The 16,804-nt window shown below is 44.4% G+C and overlaps 1 protein-coding gene across 2 annotated transcripts in view; it reads right to left on the bottom strand.

Moving 5' to 3' along the window:
• Positions 1-599: 599 nt before the first annotated feature.
• The window catches only part of DPY30 (dpy-30 histone methyltransferase complex regulatory subunit), a 34,333-nt gene continuing 18,128 nt past the window's right edge, over positions 600-16,804 (bottom strand). Inside the window, exons 1-5 of one of the 2 annotated variants that reach the window (XM_062209216.1) lie at positions 13,509-13,617; positions 13,200-13,270; positions 13,060-13,107; positions 3,494-3,636; positions 600-943 (exon numbers count right to left, since the gene is read on the bottom strand). In XM_062209216.1, coding sequence (XP_062065200.1) covers positions 871-943; positions 3,494-3,636; positions 13,060-13,107; positions 13,200-13,235 — 300 coding nt within the window. In that variant the 5' untranslated portion in view covers positions 13,236-13,270; positions 13,509-13,617 and the 3' untranslated portion in view covers positions 600-870. Of the gene's footprint in view, positions 944-3,493; positions 3,637-13,059; positions 13,108-13,199; positions 13,271-13,508; positions 13,618-16,804 lie in introns of those variants that run through there. The other variant, XM_062209217.1, reaches the window with a different exon arrangement.

Here is a 16,804-nt window from a genome sequence, read left to right on the forward strand (position 1 = left end):
ACAGCATTGGAGGATATTGCACTCCCTTTACAATGCTTTTTTCAGTTTGTGAATTTTACTATCCATTAGAATCACCTGTGATGTTTGTTACTGACTTACCGGATCCCAACTCAGAGAGGCCCAAGGACAATGTTGAGAAAAATTAGCTGAATTTTTCTTTTTTCTTTTTTAAATTCATTTATTTATTTGAAAGAGTGACAGAGACAGAGAAAGAGAGAAAAAGGTATCTTCCATCCACTGGTTCACTCCCCAGATGACCGATATGACCAGGAAGGGGCTAGGGGGAAGCCAGGAGCTTCCCATGTGGGTGGCAGGGGCCAAAGGACTTGGGCTATTTGCTGTTGCTTTCCCAGACCATTAACAAGAGCTGGACTGGAAGTGGGGCAGCCAAGACTTGAACTGGCGCCAATATGGGATGCTTGTGTTGCAGGTGTCAACTTTACCCAGTACGCCACAATACCGGCCCTGGGTTTTTAATTTATACTTGACTCCACTGTATTTTCACTCTGTTGCATTACAAAACACAAGAAAGAAACAATTTATGAAAATAATTCAACCGCATAAAATATTTGTCAAACAGAATAAAAACTACTTTAAAATAATGGCTTTGTGATAGTTTATTGTGAAGGTCATTTTAAAAACAAAGATATAGACAATATGAGAATAAATTGCACAGAATATGCTCATTAAATAATTATGGTAATTAAATCAAAATAAGGGAGATCTGTTCTCTTCTGCAACTCTGGAAATATTTTATTGTCCTGAAGGTTCTGATACTTCCAAAATGGGAGAAAATCATGGCAATTTAAGTTGCCTCTTAATCACATAAATCTGCAATATCAATCACATATTTCTGTTCTTCCCAATAAGTCAGTTTCGATCTTCAAATTGTGCCTTGTTTTTTAAAAGATAAGATGCTAGAAATTCAATGGGATTTGGTGGTCTGAAAGGAAAAGAAATCCAAAGTTGAGACATATACTCACTAGATGTGTGAATTTAAACATAATGTTTCATAATGAAAACATACCTTTTGAAGTTTAAATTTTCATTTTACAGTCAAAGGGTATTTATAATCATACGGTAAATGAGATAGGCAAGCAAATCAGCCAACAACGAACTCTGAAATTATTATATGGCTTAAATTCGGCTATGAACTCAATTCTAAAACACGTATTTCAAAGACACACTGACACTATGATGATGATTACCAAGAACAGAGACTTAAAGGGGTCGCAAGAGAGACAGACAGTATTCAGTTTCTTGATTTGAGTACAACAGAAGTATGTTTAGTTTGTTAACAATTATCAGGCTGTACAACTATGGTGTAATTTTCTATTATATTATCCTTCAGCAAATAATTAAAAGAAAATGACCATAGCATCTTCAAGGCATACAGAGAACTCTAAGTGACCAATTAAAGCAATCAATATTTATTTCAGTAGTAAATTCTGTTATGCTTATTTTTATTCAAAATGTAAATCAATAATAATTTTAGGGGCTGGCATACTGGTACAGTGAGTTAAACTGCTGCCTGAGAAGCCAGCATCCCAGTTCAAGTCCCAGCTGCTCCACTCCTGATCCAACTCCCTGCTAATGGGCTGGGAAACCAGCAAAGATGGCCCAAGTACTTCAGCCCCTGCCTCTACCCTAGGAAACCTGGATGGAGTTTCAGGCTTCTGGCTTTGGCTGGACCAAACCATTGTGGCCATCTAGAGAGTGAACTACTGGATGGAAGATCTCTCTCTCTCTTTCTCTCTCTTACAAACAAACAAACAAATCTATTAAAAAAATAATTTTAATACTGGAACACAGAGCATACCTGAGAAGTATCTGTATAAAAGTAGGTGTTATTTCATGCTTAACATCTTTACATAAATTACTCTTACTAGGAAAACAACTCCAAAGATGAAAAGTTGTGGAGATGCTATTTAAAACTCTACCATGGGGGCCAGTGCTGTGGCAAAGTAGACTAAGCCTCCACCTATGGTGCTGGCACCCCATATGGTGTCTGTGTGTGTCCTGGCTGCTCCTCTTTTAATTCAGTTCTCTGCTTATAGCCTGGGAAAGCAGAAGATGGCTTTGCACCCACATGAGAGATCTAGAAGAAGGTCCTGGCTTCAGATCAGCTCAGCTCTGGCCACTGCAGCCATTTTGGGGGTAAATAGAGGATGGCAGACCTTTCTCTCTTTCCCTCTCTAATTCTACTCCTCAAATAAATAAATATTAAAAGAAAAAAAAAACTACTATGAAAAGACATACTAAAAATCATCTATGATGATTGCAAAACTTCTCTTAGCACTGTAAACATCCTTTTGAACTGTCTACACATAGATGACATTTTTCACATAATACTTAGGGTGAATCTGATAAATTACTTTGCCAGCATTTTTACTTTAAGATTATATTTAAAATAGATTGTGACTTGAAAACTTGAAATTTTCTCCTTCAGTGTATACATATGACATCCACATTTTAGTTGTAATAGAATCAAAAAAATCTGTCAAAATAAATTCTATTTTACAAATAAATAAACAATCAAAAACTTATTTACTGCTTATTCGTATAATCTTTAACTAAATAAGACATCTATTCTAAGTCTTACTAAAAGGCATATCTCCCTCAAGTTCTTTAATAAGGAAATGTTAATTAAAGCATTTTGGCACAAGTTTTATTTACTCTCAATTTTATCTGAAAGGTAGAGAGACAAAGACAGAGCCAGACAGAGGTCTTCCATCCACTGGTTCGTTGTTCAAATGCATGTTACAGGAGGGGCTGGGCCAGGCTGGGCCAGGCTGGGCCAGGCGGCTGCAATTCAATCTGGCTTCCACATCAGTGGAAGGGACCCAATTTATTGAGCCATAACCTGCTGCCTCCCAGAGTGCACATTAGCAGCTAGAAGTGGAAGCAGAGTGGAGACTTAAAACCTGAGACTCAAACAGTGATATGGGATACAGGTGTCCCAAGTGGCAACTTAACCACTGTACCAAACACCTTCCCCCGGGGGCTTTAAGGATAAAATTTTGGACAGAAATATGATATTATATAATAAGAATCATGTCCTTTAAACTAGAAAACCTTGGGAATTTTCCATAAGAAAGCATTAAACAAAAGCAAAAGAGGCATGGAAATAGATAAAATACCTAGTGACCCATAAAAACAAAGGAAATTGGGCCTAAATCTTCAACAATGGAGAAATACTCTAGTTGTGGTATTACAATAACAAATTATATTCATAAAAACTATAGAAACAAGGAAAAATTTTGTTATATTAAGTTAAAGAGAATACAAAATTTACAAACATGTACATGATGTAATACCAAGAGAAAGAATGTAATGTGTGAACTGTGAAATTATGGCTGACTTCTTTAAAGACAAACTTTACTATTCATAACTTATACAGTAAAAGGTAGCCATATATAACTAATGTTCTTCCAATTAGAGAAGTCTGTTCTGCTTTCTCTGCTAGCTCCACTGGCAGACACTATTGTCTTACCTTTCCTTTGCAAGCACAGCAAGTCCCTGTAATAAGATAGGCACAACTGTCTGATCCAGGTAGGCACGGGTTGGCAAAGACTGCAGATCCACCTTCTGTTTTGAAGACTTTTCTGCATTAATCTTCTCATTTTCTACTATCCTCTGGTGAATTCAAAAAACAATGGATGAATATTCCAAATAACTACATTAATTCCAATGCTAAATAAAATCAACAGAAATATGATACTAATAGAAAAGGCAAATCAATGCATAGCAATCTGGCACTAGACTGCAAACCTCTACACCAAAATAAATTCAGACACATCTATGAAATTTCATTGAAACTTTTACCAAATCTCTGAAGACACTGTAATATCTCATGCTTTTAGTGGGATATCTCTAGATTCTTCTCCTTCTCTTTCCTCCTGCCTTTTTAAGGAGTAAATACAACGCCCCCCCTCTTTTTTTTCATTCAAATACCTTCTTTCAGTATGTTTCAAAGTTTCTGGAAACGACATTCACTATCAATGAATCACAGCAAGAAAACTAGTCCTGTTTCAGTTTTTATACCACAGATACTATTTTATCAAGGACAATCTAAGTTTGGTGCTAGTATGTTTTTAATTATTTATTTACTTATTTTATTTGAAAAACGGTGAGAGAAACAGACAGAGATCTCCCATCTGCTAGTTCATTCCCCAAATGCCCACAACAGCTGGGGCTGGGCCAGGCTGAAGCCAAGTGCCCAGAATTCAATCCAGGTTTCCCATGAAGTGGCAGACAGAGACTCAACTACTTTAGCCATCACCTGCTGCCTCCCAGGGTACATATTAGCAGAAAGCTGGAAACAGAAGCAGAGCGAGGATTCCAACACAGGCACTCTAAAATAAGATGCAGGCATCTTAACCACTGAAGCTTATACCCACTCCCGATGCTGATATGTTAATACTTGGTAAACTCTCTTCTTTAATAAAGAAAGCAAGCTTCAGGCCCAGAGGCTAACACCACAGAATCTAGCTATAATTCATTACCATTATTTTCTATTCACTGTTTTCAAATTTGGAAGTTTTCACATAGATTCAGCTGATAACCAGAGCACTGAAAACTAATTTATTAAACATTTTTGTTGGGGTTGGTGTTGTGGCACAGCAGGTTAAGCCACAGCCTGTGAGCCAGCATCCCATACAGGCACCAGTTCCTGTCAAGGCTGCTTCACTTGCATTCTAGCTCCCCACTAATGTGCCTGGGAAAGCAGCAGAAGATGGCTCAAATGCCTAGACCCCTGCACCATGTGAGAGACCTGGATGAAGCTCCCGGCTCCAGACTTTGGCTCAGCCTAGGCCCAGGTCATCAAAGCCATTTGAGTGAACCAGTGGATGGAAGGCCTCTTTCTCTCTCTCTCCCTTCTTCCATCTCTGTCTTTCAAATAAATTAAATAAATCTTTATAAATAAATAAAAACACTTGTCTTGTAAACAATCTATCATATTAGAAATAAGTGGCTCTGCTACACCTGCTGTGGTGTAACAGGCCAAGCCTCCGCCTGAAGCACTGGCATCCCATGTGGGCACCAGTTTGTGTCCCAGCTATTCCTCTTGCAATCCAGCTCTCTGCTTATGGCCTGGGAAGACAGTGGAAGCAAAGACCAAGTACTTGGGCCCCTGTACCCATGTGGGAGACCTGGAAGAAGTTCCTGGCTCCTGGCTTTGGATCAGCTCAACCCCTACCATTGCAGTCATTTGGGGGATGAACCGGCAGATGGAAGATATCTCTCTCTCTCTAGCTCTACCTTTCAAATAAATAATATAAATGTTTAAAAAAGAAATAACTGGCTCTAAAAACAAACATTAATCTTGATAGAAATCCAGTTACATGACCTTTTTCTTTGATCACAAACTGGGTAGGAGTCAACAAAGAAAAATCATTTTTCTAGATTGAATTTTATTTTGTAAAAAGTGAAAAAGAACTTTAATCTACAACATATACACACCATGGTTCCCCAATATAGTTCCCATAACTACATCAGACTATTTTTTCTAGTTTTCTTAATCTAAACTTGGAACTTAGATAATCATTTCCTATAAAGTTTCCTTTAGTTTTTTTTGAAGATTTTATTTATTTGAGAGGTAGAGTTATAGACAGTGAGAGGGAGAGAGAGAGAAAGGTCCTCCTTCTGCTGGTTCACTCCCCAAATGGTCATAATGGCTGAAGTTGCACTGATCTGAAGCCAGGAGCCAGAAGCTTCCTCTGGGTCTTCCACACCAGTGCAGGGACCCAAGCACTTTGGCCATCCTCCACTGCTTTCCCAGGCCATAGCAGAGAGCTGGATTGGTAGAGGAGCAGCTGAGACTAGAACCAGAGACCATATGGGATGCTGGCACTGTAGGTGGAGGACTAACCCACTACACCACAGCACCAGCCCATAAAGTTTTCTTGTATACTACCCACAGCATACTGTCAATCCTCAAATTCTAGCCATTGAAAAATTCACCTTCCCACTGCAGAAAAGATCATATAACCTGATATTTCTAAAACCTGATGTTATCATCTTGAATGAGTTTTTTTCTCCCAGATCAAAATCTACTATTGTTTAGAACTTCACCCTGATCACAATTAAAACAAAATTGAGTTGGGGGTGGGCATTTAGTGCCATGGGGTCAGCATTATGGCAGCAGGTAAAAGCTGCAGCCTGCAATGCTGGTATCCCATATGGGCACTGGTTCGAGTCCTGGCTGCTCTACTTCTGATCCAGCTCTCTGCTACGGCCTGGGAAACCAGAAGATGGCCCTAGTCCTTGGGCCCCCGCACCTACGTGGGAGACCTGCAGGAGCCTCCGGGCTCCTGGCTTCAGATCAGCCCAGCTCCAGTTGTTGTGGCCATTTGGGGACTAAACCAGTGGAAGGAAGACCTCTCTCTCTCTCTCTCTCTCTGCAACTCTACCTTTCAAATAAATAAATAAATCTTAAAAAAAAAAAAATAATAACATTTGGCACACCAGCACCATAATGGAGTGCCTGGGTTCTAACACTGGCTCGGCTCCAGATTCCAGCTGCCTGCTAAGGGGCATCCTAGAAAGCAACAGGTGATAGTCCGAGCACTTGGGTCACAGCCACTCACATGACAGACCAGGACTGTGTTTCTGGCTCCTGAGCACACAAGACGTGAACCTGCAGATGGAAGCAGTCTCTGTCCTCCTTTCTATTTTTCTCTGCCTCTCAAGTAAGTAACATAAATAAAATTTTTAAAAGAAGAGAAACTGAGGCAACCTTTGAAATCTCAAAATGTATTTTCTTAAAACAGTTCCAACTTCCTGTTAGAGTGTTTCTGTACAATACAAATTAGTCAGTTACATAACATTACAATTTTCCCAAAAAGAAACAGCAATGCTTAAACAACTCTTATATATCCTATAATAAATTACTTAACTAAATCCTCTTATATATTGAACATTTTTGAGTACCTAATATATGTCAACTGCCAATGTTTTAGTTAAGTCAACATACTGAATTAACCTTGAAGATTAATATATCCAAACTATCAAAAAGAAAAGAAAAAGAATGAGATGATAATAGACACTGTGGAATAGTGATTACAAAAAGGGGGCAAAAAGCACAGTGAGCCCTGAGGTTGCCCCCAGTAACATCTTCCTGCCTAGAGAACTTAAAGGATGCAGCATGAGAAGGAAGCACTGAGTTGAGAAGACACCATTGTAAATTTGAAGACCAAAAACAATTAGAATTTGCAGGGCAGTGTACTTTGAAAGAAAATGGCAGAGAGAGGAGAATTATACAGAGAGAGACTATAAAGGGACTGCCTTCCAGGCTCCTAGTGAATATTTTGTGGATGGGTCTGAGGCAAGCCACTCAAGGCAAGGAAAAGAACCTCCGGGAAGAAGCAGGAGGAACAATGCCTGGAGTTCACACAGGGCTGAGAACAGTTCATGTTCCATGACCCAGAGTAGGAAAACCTCCTAATACTTGGAGCACTAAGTAGAACACTGATGAGGAGGTAATCAGGCCTAAACTAAAAGCTGGATTGCTCCCACCTAACAAAACTTAAAAGCATGCCTCAAAAGGAACAAACTATTACCAAGTAACTTAACTATGTCCTGGAACAAAATTTAAGTATGTCTCAAGAAATACAAAAGTATCAAATACTATACAAGGTAATATTCACAATGCCCAGCATCCAGTAAGAAATTACCAGGCATGGGTAGGTGTCTGGTACAGTGGTTAGCTGTAGCTTGGGATGCCTGTACCCCATACTGGAGTGCTTAGGTTTGAGGAAAGGATCCACTTTGCATTTCAGCTCCCTGCTAATGTGTAGCCCGGCAGGCAGAAGATGATAGCTCAAGTACTTGGGTTTCGGACACCCAAATGGGAGATTCATACTGACTTCCGGGCTCCTGGCTTTCATCTAGCCCACCCTGGATGCTAGAGGTACTTAAGAGGTAAATCAGTGAATTGAAGACCATTGTCTCTGCCTTTCAAATAAATCAAAAATTAAAAATATTTTTTAAACTGATAAAAAAAATTTTAAAAGATGTTTATTTATTTGAAAATGAGACAGAGACAGAGATGTCAATCTTCCATCCACTAGTACACTCCCAGACAGCCAGAACAGCCAGTAGTGGGCCGGGCCAAAGCTAGGAGCCTCATGTGAGTCTCCCACATGGGTGGCAGGGCCTAAACACTTGGGTCATGTTGTACTGCTTTCCTAGGCCATTAACGGGGAACTCGATGAGAGGTGGAGCACACAGGACACAAACTGGTGCCCATATGGGATGCCAGCATCACAGGTAGCAGCTTTACCCCACTATACCACAACGCCAGACCCCACCCAACAAAAGAAAACCTTGAAAGCAGCAAAAGACATTATGTATTGGCCGGCGCTGCGGCTCACTAGGCTAATCCTCCGCCTTGCGGCGCCGGCACACAGGGTTCTAGTCCCGGTCGGGGCACCAATCCTGTCCCGGTTGCCCCTCTTCCAGGCTAGCTCTCTGCTGTGGCCAGGGAGTGCAGTGGAGGATGGCCCAAGTCCTTGGGCCCTGCACACCATGGGAGACCAGGAGAAGCACCTGGCTCCTGCCTTCGGATCAGCGCAGTGCGCCGGCTGCAGCGCGCCTACCGCGGCGGCCATTGGAGGGTGAACCAACAGCTAAAGGAAGACCTTTCTCTCTGTCTCTCTCTCACTGTCCACTCTGCCTGTCAAAAATTAAAAAAAAAAAAAAAAAAAAGACATTATGTATTGAGAAGCAGATCCACTCCCAGCAAAAGTATCTTCTAAAAACTATGCAAAATGGCCGGCGCCACGGCTCAATAGGCTAATCCTCTGCCTGCGGTGCCTGTATACCGGGTTCTAGTCCCGGTCGGGGCACTGGATTCCGTCCTGGTTGCCCCTCTTCCAGGCCAGCTCTCTGCTGTGGCCCGGGAGTGCAGTGGAGAATGGCCCAAGTGCTTGGGCCCTGCACCCGCATGGGAGACCAGGAGAAGCACCTGGCTCCTGGCTTCGGATCAGCGCAGTGCGCCGGCCGCGGCAGCCATTGGAGGGTGAACCAACGGCAAAGGAAGACCTTTCTCTCTGTCTCTCTCATTGTCCACTCTGCCTGTCAGGCTGAAGGTGGGAGCCAGAAACTCCATCCTGCTTTCCCATGTGGGTGGCAGGGGCCCAAGAACCTGGGCTATTCTCCTCTGCTTTCTAGGCACACTAGCAAGGAGCTGGATCAAAAGAGGAGCAGCCGGGACTCAAACCAGCACCCATATGGGATGCTGGCACTGCAGGCAGAGGCCTAACCTTCTAAGCCTAGTGCCAGCCTCTGTTACAAGGTTCTTAAAACAACAAACAAGAAGATACAATGCTACTTGACCACTTAAGAAAAATTCCTAAGCCAGTAAAGGAAAGAAAATGGAATTGAAAGAGAGGCAGCTATGAAACAGTAGCTTCCAGACTTCCAAAATGTACAAATTAAAAAAAAAAAAAAGGTAAGGTAAGTGGACCAGCATCAACAGGGCAATGGGTTAAGCCACTGCTTGCACAGCCGGCATGCCCTATCTGATAGTCAGTTTGAGTCTTGGCTGCTCTGCTTCTCATCCAGCTCCCTCTGATGTACTTGGGAAGGCAGCAGCAGCTGCCCAACTGCTTGTACCCCAGCCACGCACAGGGGCTCCTGGCTCCTGACTTCTGTCTGGCCCAGCCTTGCCACTGCAGCCATTTGGGGAGTAAACAGCAGATGGAAGACCTCTCTCTCTGTCACTCTGCCTTTCAAATAAATAAAAAGCAAGCCTAAATACATACATACATTCATACATACAAACTATGGTGACTGTTTTTTTTTTATTTTTTTTTGCCAAGTAAAAATTTAAATTACTATTTTACTATCACCATTAATTCAAAAAAGGGCACTAAAATTATATAAACAGAGGCCAGCACTCTGGTACAGCAGGGTAAGCATGCCATACTGAAGTGCCAGTTCAAGTTCTGGCTGCTCCATTTTTAATCCAGCTTCCTGCCAATATGATTGGGAAGGCAGCAGAAGATGGCCCAGGTTCTTGGGCCCCTTCCACTCACATGGGAAAGCAGGATGGAGTTTCCGGCTCCTGCCTTCAGCCTGGCACAGCCCTGGTGTTGTGCCTATTTGGGGAATAAATACTTGATGGAAGATCTCTCTCTCTCTCCCCCCCCTCCCTATTGCTTTGCCTTTCAAATAAATAAATCTTTTCTTAAAAAATTATAGAAACAAGTCTATCAGTCATGAAATAATATAATGAACACTCTCCACTATCCTTATTTTTTCTCATGGAAATTGGTCTAAGGATTTGGGATGCAGCACTTGGGCATCAATGCTCTACAGCAGGGGTGGAGAACCTTTTTTCCACCAAGGGCCACTGCAAGTAATGGGCTTTACCCACTATGCCACAGTGCTGGCCCCATTTGGATATTTTTAACATCATTCCCCAGCCATATAACTTAAAAAGTAGCCCACTATACATTTATTGAATTTTCTTTTTTATTTATTTATTTTTTTATTTTTGACAGGCAGAGTGGATAGTGAGAGAGAGACAGAGAGAAAGGTCTTCCTTTTTCCCTTGGTTCACCCTCCAATGGCCGCTGCATCGCACTGATCCGAAGCCAGGAGCCAGGTGCTTCTCCTGGTCTCCCATGCGGGTGCAGGGCCCAAGGACTTGGGCCATCCTCCACTGCCTTCCCCGGGCCACAGCAGAGAGCTGGCCTGGAAGAGGGGCAACCGGGATAGAATCCGGCTCCCCAACCGGGACTAGAACCCGGTGTGCCGGCGCCACAAGGTGGAGGATTAGCCTGTTAAGCCACGGTGCCGGCCAATTTATTGAATTTTCAGTTCCACCTGTTGTTGCCTCAGCAGGATAGATCTAATGATTTCTAGGGCCTTATACAGCCCACAGTGAGTTAAACATTCTCCAACCCTGCTCTACAGTATCAAGGCTTTGCCTTCATGTACAAATAACATTGAGAAAAGACTGTGAGGACACCTTAAAAGTCTCTTAAAAGATTAGAACAGTGTATTTATAGAGTCACCTTATTCAGCATTGCAGTTCAATTAAAATTTGTGCTATGAAAACAGATGGGGGGGGGGCGGCACTGTGGCATAGTGGGGAAAGCCACCGCCTACAGTGCCAGCATCCCATATGGGCACCAGTTCCAAGTCCTAGCTGCTCCAATTCCCATCCAGTTCCCTGCCTGGGAAAGCAGAAGACGGCCCAAGTACTTGGGTCCCTGCACCTATGTGGGAGACCCGGAAGAGGCTCCTGGATCCTGGTTTCAGATTGGCCCAGCTCCAGCCACTGCTGCCATTTAGCGAGTGAATCAGTGGATGGAGGAGCTCGCTCGCTCTCTGTCTCTAGCACTGCCTTTCAAATAAATAAGTAAATCTTAAAAAAAAAAAAAAAAAAAAAAAGATGGACTCTTTTTACTACTGGTCAAATTAGTATACAGTAATAGCAATTTTATAGGTACAAAGTAGCCATGCCAGTGAACTCTAGAAGTTGCAATACAAATTAATCCTACTGTAAAGCTATCAGCCTGCCTAGATTTAAAATACAGCTCTTGATGCCAGTGCTGTAACACAGCAGGTTAAGCTGCAACCAGCAGCGCACCGATTTGCATCCCTGCTACTTCACTTCCGATCCAGCTCCCTGCTAATGTGCCTAGGAAAGCAGCAGAGGATTGTCCGACTGCTTGGTCCTCTGCACCCCAGTGGGATACCCGGAAGAAACTCATGGCTCCAGCCTGGCTCAACCCCAGCTATTTGGGGAGTGCCCAGCAAATACAAGACCAATATCTCTCTCTGTAACTCTGCCTTTCAAATAAATTATATATATATATATATATATATATATATAAAAGAATACAGGCAAATATTTTTAAAAATCTTAAAAGAAAATTACAGCTTTCCACTTACTTCCTGGGTGACAGTGGACAAGTCACTCAACTGAGCCTTAGGTGTAAAGATAGATGCAAATTGCTTAGCAGTGTGTATGGCACATCACAAAAGGGCTGAAGAAACATTAGCAGCTGTTACTATCACTATACACAGAAATGCTCCTGCGCTCATTTATTCAAACTTAATCACCCATGTCTTTATTTTTTTAAGATAACACATAAATCTTCTCTAAGAAGTCTCTTTGCGGCCAGCGCCGCGGCTCAATAAGCTAATCCTCCACCTGTGGCGCCAGCACACCAGGTTCTAGTCCCGTTCAGGGCACCGGATTCTGTCCCGGTTGCCCCTCTTCCAGGCCAGCTCTCTGCTGTGGCCCGGGGAAGGCAGTGGAGGATGGCCCAAGTGGTTGGGTCCTGCACCCCATGGGAGACCGGGAGAAGCACCTGGCTTCTGCCTTCAGATCAGCATGGTGCGCCGGCCACAGCAGCCATTGAGGGGTGAACCAAGGGAAAAAGGAAGACCTTTCTCTCTGTCTCTCTCTCTCTCACTGTCCACTCTGCCTGTTTAAAAAAAAGAAAGAAAGAAGAAGTCTCTATTTGCCTAACTGTGGTCAATTCATCTGTCCCAGTCGGTATTTACTCATTCATTCACAAAAGTACCTTCCATTTTTTTTAAGACACAATCTCTTAAAAGTCCTACAAAAAAAAAAAAGTACACCTTCTTTGAAATGCTTTTACTTGTATTCTCTGAGTCAAGACTAAATCTTGTAAGATAAAAAGTGTCTACTCTGTTACAGCTTCCAATGGCTTCTACTACTGAGCTCTGCCATTAAGCGTATCTCCACCAACACAATATTCTACAAAGACCAACAAGCTGAACTTTCATCCATTTTTACACCTTAACATCCCAACCGAGGCACTCCTACCCACCACGCAAAATGTTTCTATGTCCCTCAGTAATGTGGGCTTGTTTCTCAAAATGACTTTTAAGTTAGACTTCTTGGCTCAAAAGTAATTGGTTCGTCTAGTCAAACTAGTTACCTATAATTTGATACTATTCAGCTCATGGTAGCAAAATTTCCCCTGGCGCAAAGCAACCTAGTAAAAACGGATCCCAAGTTTTCTCCAGCTCTCAAGAGACGACCAGAGCCGGCACAGGAATTGAGCGAGTTACCTCTACGTTGTCTGTGAGACCGTACTCAGAATGCGGGTTCTCTGCAACCTAGAAAACACAACAGGGTCACACAGACATGAGCCACGTTCCCCGCTGCCTCCCTGCACGTCGCCACCCCGAATCCAGGGGCCTCCGGATACCTGCGTCTGTCCCTCCAGCATCTGCTCTGGCTCCATGGCGGGCCCCGCGAGTCAGTTCCAGGATACCAAGTCTTGGAAAACAAGAGTTGAGAGTTACCCGGGAGCTTCCAACCCGGAGACGCCGGGATGGAGCGCAGCCCAGCTTCGACCCCGCCCCTCACCCCCACCGGGGCGCCAGCGCAGCCCCCCCAGCATGCGAGGAGCACGACAGGACGGCCCATGACTGGAGGCCCCGAGCAGGCACAGAAGCTCCAGGGCTGCCCCAACTACCTACAAGAAGTAAGAAAAGCAGGAAGGGGAGCTGATTACCCGCGCCCGCCGAAGCTGCTCCTAAGCGGTCTTGCACAGCTCCAACTAAGAGGTCTGTACAGCGCAAACCGCTTCGGCCGTAAGTGACGGATGTCGCACAACTGCCGCGCCTGCGCAGAGCCTCCCGGTGGGGCTGGGGCGGGAAGGCGCCCAGCGCTGGGAGTCTTTGTGGCTTTTCGGAGTTGCGGCTGCCATGGAGCAATCCCGACTGCACACCCAGGGTTTCGGCCTGGCCAGCAGCCGGAAGATGCCCGGTAACTTCGGCCGAAGCTCTCCTTCGGAAACCCGACACCGCTTATTGAATGGTTCTCGCCAGAAAAATCATAGGCCCAGGCTGCGGGCTCCGCCGGAGGGAAGAACCAGTGTGTGGGGATTTAGTGTCAGCTTTTATTTGAGCCTCACGTCTGCGAATATGCGTTGTGAGTGGGGCCTTAGGTTTGTATCGTGCTCTTTTTCCCTTGGTACTATTGAATTTGTAAGAACTGCAAGAGGGCCGGCGCCGTGGCTCACTAGGCTAATCCTCCGCCTGTGGCGCTGGCACCCTGGGTTCTAGTCCCGGTTGCTCCTCTTCCAGTCCAGCTCTCTGCTGTAGCCCGGGAAGGCAGTGGAGGATGGCCTAAGTGCTTGGGCCCTGCACCCCATGGGAGACCAGGAGAAGCACCTGGCTCCTGGCTTCGGATCAGCGCAGTGCGCCGGTCGCAGCGCGCCAGCCGCGGCGGCCATTGGAGGGTGAACCAACGGCAAAGGAAGACCTTTCTCTGTCTCTCTCTCTCACTGTCCACTCTGCCTGTCAAAAAAAAAAAAAAAAACTACAAAAGATAATTAGCCTTCTTACATACACTTTTTAAAAAATATTTGTTTATTTATTTGAAAGAGTTACTCCGAGAGAGGAGAGGCAGAGAGAGAAAGAGGTCTAACATCTGCTGATTCACTCCCCAAATGGCCATAAGGGCCGGAGCTGTGCCAATCCGGAACCAGGAGTTTCTTCCCGGTCTCCCACGTGGGTGCAGGTTGGGCCATCCCCCACTGCTCTCCCAGGCCACAGCAGAGAGCTGGATCGGAATTGGAGCAGCCGGGACTCACTGGCACCCACGTGGGATGCCTGCATTGCAGGCCGGCGGCCTCCCTGGCTACTCCACTGCACCTACATACACTTTGTAAGAGTAGCAAACAGGATCTGGTAAAGCAGGTATTTTCTTGCCAGTGAATTCATTTATTTTCATGAAAATATAAGTGATAGACTGACTCCCATGTGTAGTGGCCCATTGTGAAGTGAAAACTTGATAACTTCATATAAATATTTGAAGACCAAATTATGGCATGTCAATATGATTGACATTAAAATTAAAAATAATCACTAGGCCGGCGCCGTGGCTCAACAGGCTAATCCTCCGCCTTGCGGCGCCGGCACACGGGGTTCTAGTCCCGGTCGGGGCACCGATCCTGTCCCAGTTGCCCCTCTTCCAGGCCAGCTCTCTGCTGTGGCCAGGGGGTGCAGTGGAGGACGGCCCAAGTGTTTGGGCTCTGCACCCCATGGGAGACCAGGATAAGCACCTGGCTCCTGCCATCGGAACAGTGCGGTGCGCCGGCCGCAGCACGCTACCGCGGCGGCCATTGGAGGGTGAACCAACGGCAAAAGGAAGACCTTTCTCTCTGTCTCTCTCTCACTGTCCACTCTGCCTGTAAAAAAAAAATAAATAAATAAAAATAATCACTACATTTGTGGAAATATATAACATTAAGTACTTTTTAAATACTTTATTTTGCTGGTTTTTTTTTTTAAAGATTTATTTATCTACTTGAAAGTCAGTTACAGGGGTCTCACTGTGGCATAGCCAGTAAAGCCGCCACCTGCAGTACCAGCATCCCATATGGGTGCCAGTTTGAGTCCCAGAAGCTCCGCATCTGATCTAGGCCTGGGAAAGCAGTGGAAGATAGTCCAAGTCCTTGGGCCCCTGCCTGCTTGGGAGGCCTGGAAGAAGCTCCTGGCTCCTAGCTTCAGATCGGCCCAGCTCCAGCTATTGCAGCCATTTGGGGAATAAAGAAGTTGTTGGAAGACCTCCCCCCACCCCGCCCTGCTTCTCTAATAAATAAAATAATCTTTAAACAAAAAAAAAAGAAAGGAAGAAGGTCAGTGGCAGAGACAGAGAGAATATCATCTGCCGGTTCACTCCCCAAATGGCAACCACAGTCAGGGCTGGGCCAGGCCAAAGCTAGGAGCGTCATTCATGTCTCCCACCTGGGAGCAGGGCCCCAAGCACTTGGGCCATCTTGTAAGGACTCAGATGGGTTAACAGGCAGTCAGGGTGGTCCCAGTGGAAATTTGGGTTGTAGAGTACTTGCTTTCCCCCAAAAGTTATCCTTAGCAAGGTCAGAAGTGCCTGCCTGCCCACTTCTAATCTTAGGAGAAAAGCAAGGGGATGCTGACTCCACCCTTCTATGCTCCCAGTTTACAATGAAAACAAATTAGGTATCCAACCCTTAATGATGGCTCTTTTTAAGCAAGCCAGACAAGTTAAAGGATTGCAAAAAGGTGTTTTGTCCCTCCCTCATAACAACGTTGATCTGATTGTCAGGTTTTTTTTTTTTTCTCCAAAATTGACTGCCTTGGACCACTTTGGGTTTTTTCCTCCCTTGGAAGCTCCCCTCCATGCTGCTCTGGCTGGAAGCCTTTGACTCTAATAAATCTTGCTTTTAAATCTCTCTTCCATGTGAGACAAAGAACTGAGGTAATAATATGTTCTCTGCCGCTGTTTGCCTTAACAATCTTCTCTGCTTTCCCAGTCACATTAGCAGGGAACGGGATTGCAAGTAGAGCAGGCAGGATTCAAACCTGCGCCCACATGGGATGCCAATGCTGCAGGTAGTGGCTATACTCACAGTGCCAGCCCTATTTTTTAAGCTTTTTAAAATGTTTATTTTGAAGGCAAAGTGACAAAAAAATAAATGTCTCATTTGCTGATTTGCTCCCAAGTGCCCAAAACAACCAGGTCTGGGCCAGAGTAAAAGACTTGGAACTTCTTGCAGGTCTTCCACGCGGGTGGCAGGAATTCAAGTTCTTGAGCCTTCATCTGCTGCCTCCTAGGGTGCATATTAGTAGGAAGCAGGGGCAGGACTCAGTTCCAGGCACTTTGGTATGGGATGTGGACACAGGAGCAGCAGCTTAGACCCCAGTGCCACAATGCCTTCCCCTTGTACTTGTTAAAAGCTGCATGGATAAAGATCTAAAGTAAAATTTGTTTAGGAGCTAAAGTTGTGGGTACATTTTTAAGATTTTATTTTTTCATGTATATTTG

Source organism: Lepus europaeus, chromosome 13, assembly GCF_033115175.1.
Source record: "Lepus europaeus isolate LE1 chromosome 13, mLepTim1.pri, whole genome shotgun sequence".
In the NCBI taxonomy this organism is placed as follows: Eukaryota; Metazoa; Chordata; class Mammalia; order Lagomorpha; family Leporidae; genus Lepus; species Lepus europaeus.